We start from the raw sequence: 11,353 nt of genomic DNA, 5'->3' as shown, positions 1-11,353 counted from the left end.
CCACATTAGGCGTTATACGAACTCTACATATTTTGTTGTAATTCGCCTTTTTTTAATTTTGTGTGAGAGGATTTTATTTGGCTGTGTGCATCTTAATTATGCAGAGACCGGGTGTAATGCTTAAATCTTTTAAGTAATAAAGCGTCCCTTTTTGAAAATTTTGTATGGCTGTAGGAGTGATGGCTGTTGCATTGTTGTATACTGACTGAATTGTAGGCGCGGGCGTAGTTTTTTTGTTATATGAAATTGGCACGCGCCTACAATTCAGTGGCGGAATGGATGGAGTGCGCGACCACTTGTGCATTAATAAAAGCATACCACTGGTATTCTAAGTTACCGTGGTGGGCGCGTATAAAAGCCTGCCACTGGTAACCAATTATTAATGGCAGCCGTCTGACCCGCCACCATTAACATGTTACCAGTGGCTGGCTCAACTTGGCCCAAAGCCCGTCACTGATAGCCATTTTGTGCTTGCCACCGGTAGTGTGTTCTGCAGTACTGTGCTCGGATGGGGAGGAGAACTACGTGACCCAGTCTCTTCTGTGGCAGAAGTCTTCGTGGCTGGTATGCCGCCTCTGGTGTCAAGCCATCGTGGAGGCGCGATAGTCGATCCATCTACTATAGCATCCCACAATGCTGCAGAGGGTGAAGGACATCGTGGCGAGGCACAACTCACTCGGGAGCTACGGTGTGCTGCCAAGGATCTCCTCAACACTCCCATTATAGGTGATACACCGTCCGATCTCGCTCTGGAGACTACGCGCCAGACCACCCTAGCTGCGTGTACCCGACTGGCGCAAGTCGAGCGTGATCTGTCGGCGCAAGAGCAAGCGCTAGCAGAAACCAATCGGTCACGTCACCCGCCGGCTCCATCTATGGTTCGACGTGGTCCTCATATTAACAACACATTCGCAGTCGAGGCCTAGGTGATGTTTGCACTCTTTGAACACCAATTGACAATGTCAGAGCTGTTACTAGATTGGCAGACGCAATCCAGCGCCTTGAGGGCGGGCCTATTGCACATGACATTCGTCAGTTGTCAACACTCTTGAAGGCTACAGTCACGCAAGACGAAATGATCTCTCAATATCCCGGGCAATCGGCCGATCGACGGGCTGATAGTCGGGCGGGAGCTGGACAAATTCCTTCACCCAGGCACCGAGAGATTCTCCTCGGTGGCACGACGATCCTTCACCATGCCGCCAAGTGGACCCCCCTCGACAGCGTGATGACATCTCACCGCGGCGACGCGGGGATCCTCCTCGAAGACGTGATGATCTATCATAGTGACGCCAGACAGCTTCGCCTCGGTGCCATGATGATTCGACGTGTCCTCGGGGTCATAATCCTCAATGATGTGATGACTCGCTGTTCCTCCTCGAGCTGCCCCGCATACTCTCTCATCTCCCAAGCTCTTATCAACTCTCTTGTACTATCTCTCTAATGGGTTCTCTCAAGAACACACACACACACATCAGAGAAACTCATACACACAGACGTATACACATGTACCAAGGAGGATCACAAAGCTTTGCCGAGAGTCTCTTCTCCTTGGTGGACACAAAGACTACATGTTTTCTTCCAGCCCTCACGGCCTCTTTTTCTCATTCATTTGCTGAATTATATATGCATAGGGAGCTGATCATCAGGCACCACTCGACAGCCACATCCGGCCACTAACACCAAGTCTCTAGGCACTACTCACGCCCACTCTCTCCATGCACCAGCACATCCTCGAATCTCTCCATGATGCAACTCACTCGGCCAACCGGCCACTAATCAAACAAACTCAGCTAGCATGCATACTAGGAGTAGTTATCTTTCCGTGGCTGAATCTCTCAGTGCACTTCATCAACAAAACATCCTTTTAGCTAGGCCACTAACTAATCTCTGCATGCATCTAACTAACAACTGAATGCATGCGCTAGCGACATGTACTACTTGTCATTGACCGGCTAGTACTTACACATTGTGCACACATACATCCTTCACAAGTCACATGTCAAGATTATTTCCAACACTCGCCACGCAGTCGTGTTGTCCCCGACTGCGTGATGGTATGCCGTGCAGACAGGTGGCGTCTTCCTATAGGCGGGATGATTCGCTTCGACGTCGGATGATCTACACTATGATGCACGTGGTATCTTGATGCGGAGCCAAGTGGACCACGCACGCACAGCTCGCCGGGACCGAGAGCGCGAAAGGCCGTGTCGCTCAAGATCTTCGAAGCCGATGTCCTTCAGTCGGCATATCGGTACAGCTCATTTCCGTGACCGATGTGCTTCAATCGGGATATCCCTACTACTCTTTTCCATGACTGAGTGGACCGCACACGCACAGCTCGCCGGGACCGAGAGCGCGACAAGCTGTCGCTTGGAATGCTTGGAAACAAGCCACTGTGTCACGCTCAAGCACCGAGTTTGAGTATAAGGCGTTGGCTAATGCTACCGCTGAAATCATATGGGTGCAATCTAATCTTTTGGAACTTGTAGCCACTTCGAGTAGTCCACCTGTGTTATGGTGCGATAAGATCGGCGCAACATATATACCTCCCATCAAATCCGGTATTCCATGCTCGCGACAAGCATATTTTTGAGTTGACGTGTATGGTATTTAAACCGTTTATTGTAGCAGTATGAGTCCGGCTAAGTAAAGTCTGTTGTATTTTTTTTTTATAGTTGACATGTATTGTATTTAAACCGTACAGGGCAGCTGTTAGGTTTGATCTGTTGTGGTTGTAATAACGTAAAAGCCATGTACTCTTTCCTATATATAAATATACAATTCACCCATGTACTCTCCTACAAAATCATCTCTGGTCATACGTTTGCAGGAGGAGACCGGCGATCGGCGGCGCAGCATAGGGATGGGGAGTTCCCGGAGCAAGCCGGTGCGGGAGCAGCAGCCGGCGGCACCGCCAAAGCCGAAGCAGATGCCGGAGCCGGAGCCGAAGCCGACGCCGACGCCAAGGCCGAAGAAGAAGCATGACCCGAAGGTGGAGGTGCCGCCCCTCATCGACCCCCCGCCCAACGCCGCCCGCACCAGGTGCGTCCCCCCTCGCCCACATAGCTTGTCTCCCGTGAAAAAGCTCGCTGTTGGTTAGCTACTTAATTTGCTCGTGACAGGATTTACCAGCATCGAATCGATCGGGTTTAGAATTTCAATTTCAGATTCATGCTTTGACTAGGTGTATCTATCTGCCGATGCTCCGTTGATTTGAACCGGAAAGATTGCTTCTGCAGATAAAACACTAGTTCTCTGAATTGCAGTGCCGTGTTAACGGTGGCTAATTAGTCCACGGATTAAGTTTACAAAAAGTTGATCTACGAATTAAGTTTAAAAAAGGAATTAGTCTATGAATTGCATGAACTTGTATATAAGCGCGCTGAAGTGACTGATGGTGGTCTTGAGCATGCAGGATGCTCGTGCCAGGGTACGAGCTGTGGTTCGGGAAGCCCTCGCTGCGCGCCCTGTTCGATGACTACTTCAATCAAGCTGGGAGCGTAAACGCAGGGGTCATGCTCAAGATGGTGGAGGATCCTCATGTCAATCTGACCGCAGCTGTATCCAGCAACAGTCGTTCATGATATCGTATTTTTTTCTTCCAGTTTTGGTTGTGATCATACATGTGTGGTTTTGATGGGTATATATTACTTGGTAGGAGATCGGTCGACGAAGATCAATGGGTTTTGTGTATGCATTGCTAGCCGTTCTATTTTCAGGATTTAATTTGCCCTTGGTTATTTTATATATTGCAACAAAAAATCGGTTTTTCCGTAACTATATTTCGCTAGGCGTCACCAGCTGGCGGGGAGGCTCAGCTTCGATGGCAGAGGTAGTCATTGCATAGTTTACCAAATGTCATATTTCTTATGTACTTATTATTTATGATATCCTGTTAACTATACTCTAAACACAATGTGACTTGACTGTTTTTGTAGTGATTTGGATAATCCAGATACCTTTGTGCACTTTCTTGTGTCAACGCCGAAATCGTAAGATCTTTATTGTTCAATAGTAAAAACTTTTAACGATTCCACATTGATGGCCTATGTGCATGTGGATAGTGATGATTTTTCTTATATTTTTTAATATACAGCACTTTGAAGCTCAGATCGAGTGCACATTCTCCTAAATATGGTATTGGTGCCTTTTATGCAATGCCTTTGCATTTTGGAAACAGGTAGGCTGTAATATTTTATTTTATTTTTTGCATCATTTTGGTGCATATACCGTGCAGTGCATGTAGCTGTTACATATATTTTCACTTACTTGTTACCTGATGGTGTTAAAAAGACCCTGCACTATATGCATTAGAATATATTTTTTTCCTGCTATTTATATCTAAATATGAATAAAACCATAAGTGACAAACATGATTTTTTTCTGTTTTGCAGCACTTGTTCAGAAGACAGTGGTGTCATGGGTTTGAGATATGATTCGAAGAATCTATCACTGGGGGCATCTTTTGTGCCATCTCTCTGTAAGGATATATCCACGTCTAACTTTACTTGAATGAATTTTACCTTGTTATGTATTTCATGTATCCAATCAGATTGTATTATGTTCATATTACCTTTCTTTGCAGTATCTGGTGGGGTACCCTCTGTCTCTGTGGTACCCTATGGTGCATGGTTGGTTGGGAGAATAGGTGGATTGAGTGCAGGGGCTCAATGCAAGCCGCTTAGTGAGTGTTACTAAACCTTTTAACCACACTAATTTTTTTAACTTGTAGGGCAGGGGGACAATACAAGCCCCTAAGCGCGTACATTTTAGAATCCACTTCTTTGAAGTGTAGTTTTTACTGAAACCTACTGTCTTTTTATATGTGTATATTTTAGAATCCACTTCTTTATTCAACATCGCTCTATATTTCAGAGACTGGGTTTACACTGTTTTATTCACAATGGGAAAGACCGTACACATGCACTTGGAGAAAGGTGTAACACTATAGTCACTTTTATCTTTCTATGGAAATATAAGCAGAAGACCATACCCACATTTTCTGGAAATAATATAGTTTGTGACCCCGGATTACTCAAAATTAGCAAGCATGTAGTCTATTACATGTATCAACTGGTTATTGGGCTTACAATAGGAAAAACTGTAAAGTTGTAGGCTGAAGCATAATACATACTAAAGTATTCTATATTGCACAAAACTTTGGGTTACCAAAATTGCCAATCCTGTTGTTTCTTTAGCATGCATGGATTGTTTTTGTTATGGCTTTGGAGTTTGTTCTTGGCATTCATATGATGGCTTCCTAACAAAGCTGAGATTTACATTTATCCACATATTTCGAAAGGCTTTGACCCTAAGAAAAAAACATTTGGACAAATGTAAATTTCAGATTTATTTGCACTTTTACAAGTCTTTTGTTTTCTTGTCATGTATGAATTTCAGGGTTTTTATTTATACTTTCATTTGCCCTTTTTTGATGCATCATTTTTAGGTACTGCTGGAAACAAGTCTTTTCCTTTTGAGGACTTGAAGAACTGGGATTGCGGAATCAGTTATGGTGTGGGTTCAGATAGTCCACTCAGCCCTTCACTCAATTTCTCTCTAGAGCTTCTCAGAAGCACACAGGTTCGCTATAGTTTTTCCTCATTTGCTTATTAAGAAAAGCTTTGCACTTTTTGTAACTTACAAAAATCTTTTGATAAGGTTACATACACATAGTGCTGGTGCTTCTGGATACATGAGTACCATCATTGTGAAATATGCCAGAAATTTTGTTGCTTTTCTATGAACTTCTTTGTAAAATTCTTGGATTTTCAGTGAGAAATAGAAATTTTCCCAATCACAGTTAAAGATGCCTTTTATGTATGTTTCTTTTCACGGTCAACTAAATTTTTGTAACAAGATCAGTGTTTCCAAAAATTGTTACCAAGTAAAACATAAAACTAATTTATTGCCTTGATTGAATCATTACACGATTACCGTTGTTGAATCTCATACAATTTCCTTGATGTGCAGCTGGTCGCGTCATTCTATCAGCACCAGGTTGTCCAAAGGCAGGTGAGAGGAGATATGTTCTATATTATCTGTTGACATAATTCAGTTTTGTACGTTGTTCTGTTTTTATACAGGGAATGGCATGCAGTTCTATTTTATTCGTGATCCCTAAGACTGATCTGCCTCCCATTTTCTTAGCCTGCTATATGTATTTTTTAGACTAAATGGATGTCTGGTCTATCTCCTCGTTAGTTTACTATATATCAGTTCAACTAAAAAAATAGTATATTAGTTTTTTAAGGATTAGCTTAGTTAGTTGTCTTGTTAGAATATATATCATTTACTAGTTGTATGCATGTTTATTATTGTGTACGTACCTTCCTGGTAATTCCCGTTCTTTTTGCTTTTAGCATATTTAAGTGTTAGGAAGTGCGCTGACATTACATGGTAGCCGTTGAATGCATCATCTGTACACATGAATACACGTATCCTGAATATTTAGTATGAGGATTATCACAGTTTATATTCTTTGAATTGAACTGATATAGTAAACACATGCGCTAAATTTGATTATAGATATCTATCTTATCATATGCTATGTGAATGTTAGTAGAATGGGGTACAATTGTGGATAATTGACATAAATGAAGGAATTAAAGGATGCACAATCAATTCTGAATAGGAGTTGCAGTTAGTAGAAATAGTTTAGTCTCGTGCAATTTCTTGAGTGTAAATATGAAACTTTATTATTTAGATATCTCATTTTGCAAATCACAATTTTTTTTTTGAGATTTGATCAAATCTATGTATTTGTGCGTGTCCATTAGGTATACTCTGTGATTCCTACAGAAGCAACCAAAATTACAAACTACATAGATTTTGGGCTTGAGCTAGCCACAAGGTGAGCGTATAATGAACTCATGGTTTTCAGTTTTTCATCAATGCAATTGAATTCAATTTTACATGACCTTTTTTTTCTAGGGTGGGTAAGGACGAACCAACAGATGATGCCGACAATTCCTCGTTTCAGATAGCTGCAAACTGGCAGGCTAATAAGAACTTACTACTAAAGGTCTGTTACACATCTTTATTAATATGCCTCCAATTGCTAATAACAAAGAGAGGTTCTAGTGCTACAAACACTATGTGTGGGTGATATCACGTTACAAATGCAGTAGCACCCCTAAATGGTTTTGCATAACTCCCAAAATAATGTGTGAAAATATGTATAGAAAATTTTTAACAAATTTTTTTATTTACACGTAGAGAAAAAAAACTGAAGTATGAAGTGTTGTATTTGTTTATTCCATTATCTCTAATATTCAATGTTCCTTTCTTAATAGGGAAAGTTAGGTCCCTCAAAATCTTCTTTAGCTTTGGCATTCAAGTCTTGGTGGAAACCCTCGTTTACATTCAGCTTCACAGGTTTGGACACTAACAAAATCCTAGATATTATATTTTTTGCAATAAAACACTTCATTACTTCTGATCAAATGGAAAAACAGAAAGGCTTTCCCACTCTCTGTAGTGCTTGTAATATGACACTCCTTTTATTTTAATCTACTTCCAGATATAGTGATATGTATGTAAGGTAGGGGAACCTCCTTGTTGTTTTCCCTACAAAAAAAATGTTAAAAAATGAATGCTCTCGTATCCAAAAATAAATGGTTAATATTTGTTTCGTTCTTCTGTGAGAATTATTCATTATTTGTTTTATCTAGGTATGATGCTTTGTTAAGACAGCTTTCTACGTACCTCTTAGCACTCTAAGCAGCCTAATTTAAATTGCCCTAAATCGATAATGTCATCTTGTTTTTTATATATACTTCCATATATAGTGGACTTATGGGATTTTTTCTTGTGCGTCGTTTTGGCAAGTGATAATGCATATTTCTGCATTATATATGGTGAATTAGACCAAAAGCAACAGATGGTAATATTAGCAGCAGTAGTAATGCTCAGTAATGTATAGTATCATTCCACAAGAAAAGATATCTTTTGTTTTAGCTGAAATGTTATTGTTTGAAGTACTAACGAAACACCCACTGATGGCTGCTGCAATAATGTTTCCTATTTGCAGCTGCAAATGATCATTCGAAAGGTACTACCGCGTACGGATTCAGAATCCATGTCGACGATCTAAGAGAGCAAGTTTCCGAAACCCAGCTCCAGTAGAAGGATTATACCATTGTTTGTGTCACGGGGCGACACGACGAACTACAACGTAAATCCTTTTGTCCTTGAGGCACATCTGAGTTAGTATTTAGTGTTGTGTACTAATGACACTTTGTTTGCACGAATCTTAATTGAATGCAGTTACATGTGCGGCTGTGACACAAATCAAGGAGGACCGAACTGAAGACTAATAGTTTGCGGAAGCACATGAAGAAGCTTTAGAACAGACATTACATTGATTCAGGGAACTGTAACCACTCAGGAAGACCGTTAGAGCTGGCCTGTTGACAGAAAACATTGTGTTTAATTAGCTTGTAGTAGCGTGGAATCTAGTCTTCATCTCTACGTAGCACTGTATTTCCTAAGTCTTTGCTGTGTATTTGAAACATTTGATATTCTGGATTTTCAAGGGCGAGGTAGTTTCGTTAGCAGAGCTCTTCACGCGTCAAAGAGTAATTTCTATTTTGTGCTAAATCTACAACTAGTTACTGATGGCATCTTCAACATCGACCCTCAAACCACCCGCAACCGTCCGGACCGCGCGGTCTGAAGGTATTTTGCCATCCAACGCGGACTAGTCCGGATGCACTTTTTTCCTACAAACCGGGGAGCGGGTCGGCTTTGCGGGCGTTCGTACCGCTACCACGCCCGCGTCTGACTAACATGGCCCACCTAAAACCCCTATGGCCCACCTAAAACCCCTCCCGCACAAGGGCGCTTTCTCGCCCTACGCTGGTCAGCGCCACGTTCATGCCAGCCCATAGCGAAAGCGACCGCTCACTCAAGCGCATTGAAGTGGCAAGAAAAATCACCCGTGTTCACGTACGCCCATCCTTTCCCAACGTTGCCTCGGATGTCCCGTCGTTATGCCATCACGAAGGTGTTGGCCCGGTCCCGTGTACGTCTCGTGAGAAATTCTGACCCAACAGCCGAAGGTGGCTCAGGGAACAGGAAAGTACCCCGTTGCGTACATGATCCGACCGACGGTAAACAGTCGCAACGGTGTCCCTCGAATGTCGCCTCCGAAAAATCGTTGCATCCGTAGCTTTATTGCTGCTGGTGTGACACGCGTGATTTGGCCTTGCAGGACGCCTTCGTGCAAGTGATCCTCCCGTGCTCTGCACGGGCGGAGGCTTGGTTGGTTTGACCGCTTGTTGGCTACTAAGCGCATGAGTAGCTTTGGACCCGTGTCTGCCGGTAGATCCCCCGTTGTACAGCGGCCGACTACCGGCGCCGTGTCCCGTCCCTCGCGTGGCTTCGAATCGCTGGATTAAGAGTGCTTGCGTGCTAGTACCCGACCTACGGGAAGTGGTGCTTCGGATAATTGTTGCCTCGCGGCGGACGCCCGTTGGGTGTGCCGCTGCGGCCAAATAGCGCTTGCGGCGTTGCCTCGTGGCGCTGGCACATTACGTGCCCGTTGCTATCAAGGCAACCTCGCTCCCGCTTTTGGTCTCGGATGCTGGTCACGATAAAGGGTCGTGGCCCTTTCGGTTGCCTCGACCCGACCCAAAGCTCTCGGAACTGAGAACAACCGGAACAGGAGTTGCCTCTACCCTCCACAGTTACGTGGTAGGATACGCAACTCTCTGCGCCGATCCTCAAGGACGATGAGCTGTGCCGCTCAAGAGAGACAACCGGCCCGGTGTGTAAATAGCGGGCGGAGAGCAGGCCAAGCAACGAGGCCGGGTGGCCCGGGAGTAGCTTCCTCAACAACCGTGTATGTTTAATGGAGAGAGACGGATAGACTACACGGTTTGAGTGCGGATAGACATTGTGTGCACTGGGAAGTGGTGCGCAGCTCTCTCTCTGGCGCGCCACTTCAATGCACACAATGTCTATCCGCACTCAAACCGTGTAGTCTATCCGTCTCCCTCCATTAAACATACACGGTTGTTGAGGAAGCTACTCCCGGGCCACCCGGCCTCGTTGCTTGGCCTGCTCTCCGCCCGCTATTTACACACCGGGCCGGCAGCACGGCCGCATCAATCCACCCTCCTCCGCTCTCTGGCTCCTTTCCTCACCACACCCGCCATGGCCTCCTCGAGCTCCAAAGCTTTGTGGGAAGGTCTCTCGTCCGAACAGAAGGAGGAGATCGCCGCCATTGCGGCTAGCTGGTAGGGTGCCAGACGGACGAGCTTACTAGAGGCTCGTGCTGCAGATGCGCGTATGGCAGAGGTGGCCGAGACGGGGCCACCATCCGTGCTAACCAATGTAGGCATCACCATGGGCCAGGCTTGTGCTCACTACATGGACATGGTGTTGGAGGAGCGAAATAGCGCATCCCAACGGGGGTTGGCCGACTAGGCTTACATCCTCCACCTCGTCGACAAACACCGACACGAGGAGGAGCTTCTCGCTGCCTGCACATCATAATGTCGGACATGGATGTGCCCGAGCAGGAGGCGCTTCTCGAGTCCTATTGCTTTGCCCTCCACATCCACCGTGACTGATGGCATTACCGCCATCTTCAGGCGGAGTTAGGAGCTGCCTACGGAGTTCAACGATGCGTCGGATGAGGTGTTCAGTAGGAGCAAGGACGAAGATGAGGTCACCAGCTCAGCCCCGCCCCGCCGCCACGACCATGAAGCTGGCACGTCCATGATTGCTGCCGACTGCGATGAAGAGTAGTGCATGTGATGAGGTCGCCGATGCTTGTATCCCATGAAGGCCAAGCTTGGTGGGCTCAACATTGTCAACCGATTAGCCATTGGCCAGCGACGTGGAGGCGGATAGCTTCACTTCCCCGCGCTAATGGCTGTCGAGGCTCATGGCCAGCCGAAGATGAGTATACGCTCCACGGTCGTCATTTTAGGCTAGGTTTAGAGTTCGGTGTAGTTGAAATATGTATAATGTAACGAATTTGCCCCTGTTTAGATGAAAAGTACCCGGTTTTATGTAAAAAATTGTCCAGGTATGAACGAATATTATCCGGTGCATTCGAATATGCATCAAATTGGTCCCTTTTCGTTAAGTTCTTCCAAAATGTAATCGGACATATGCGAACAACTTTGGATAACCGGCTGCTGCATTCGAGTCCACGGACTAGCCCCCCCCCCAACCAGTCCACGGACAAATGCAGTGTTCGGATTGGGGGTTGGCGTTGGAGATGCCCTAATAAAGGGAGGAAAGATTCTGCCCCTGTCACACATTTTTACAGAAACCCTCCGGCCTTTTTTGATAATTGACCCATTGACAAAAAAAGGGTTTTTTTTTGCGGTTTTAC

At 44.9% G+C, this 11,353-nt stretch overlaps 1 protein-coding gene across 1 annotated transcript; it reads left to right on the top strand.

Annotated features, from left to right (window-relative positions):
- The first annotated feature begins 2,765 nt into the window (after positions 1-2,765).
- Positions 2,766-8,558, top strand: LOC123182258 (uncharacterized). Its single transcript, XM_044594769.1, has 14 exons — positions 2,766-3,045; positions 3,419-3,563; positions 3,795-3,835; positions 3,942-3,995; positions 4,100-4,183; positions 4,398-4,483; positions 4,589-4,687; positions 5,453-5,586; positions 5,977-6,018; positions 6,783-6,856; positions 6,937-7,027; positions 7,299-7,380; positions 8,036-8,179; positions 8,272-8,558. The coding sequence occupies exons 1-13, from the start codon at positions 2,792-2,794 to the stop codon at positions 8,128-8,130; spliced, it is 1,281 nt and encodes a 426-aa protein (XP_044450704.1). The 5' UTR covers positions 2,766-2,791; the 3' UTR covers positions 8,131-8,179; positions 8,272-8,558.
- Positions 8,559-11,353: the final 2,795 nt, after the last annotated feature.

Source organism: Triticum aestivum, chromosome 1A (genome assembly GCF_018294505.1).
Source record: "Triticum aestivum cultivar Chinese Spring chromosome 1A, IWGSC CS RefSeq v2.1, whole genome shotgun sequence".
NCBI lineage: Eukaryota > Viridiplantae > Streptophyta > Magnoliopsida > Poales > Poaceae > Triticum > Triticum aestivum.
This window is presented reverse-complemented; position numbering and strand designations above follow the sequence as displayed.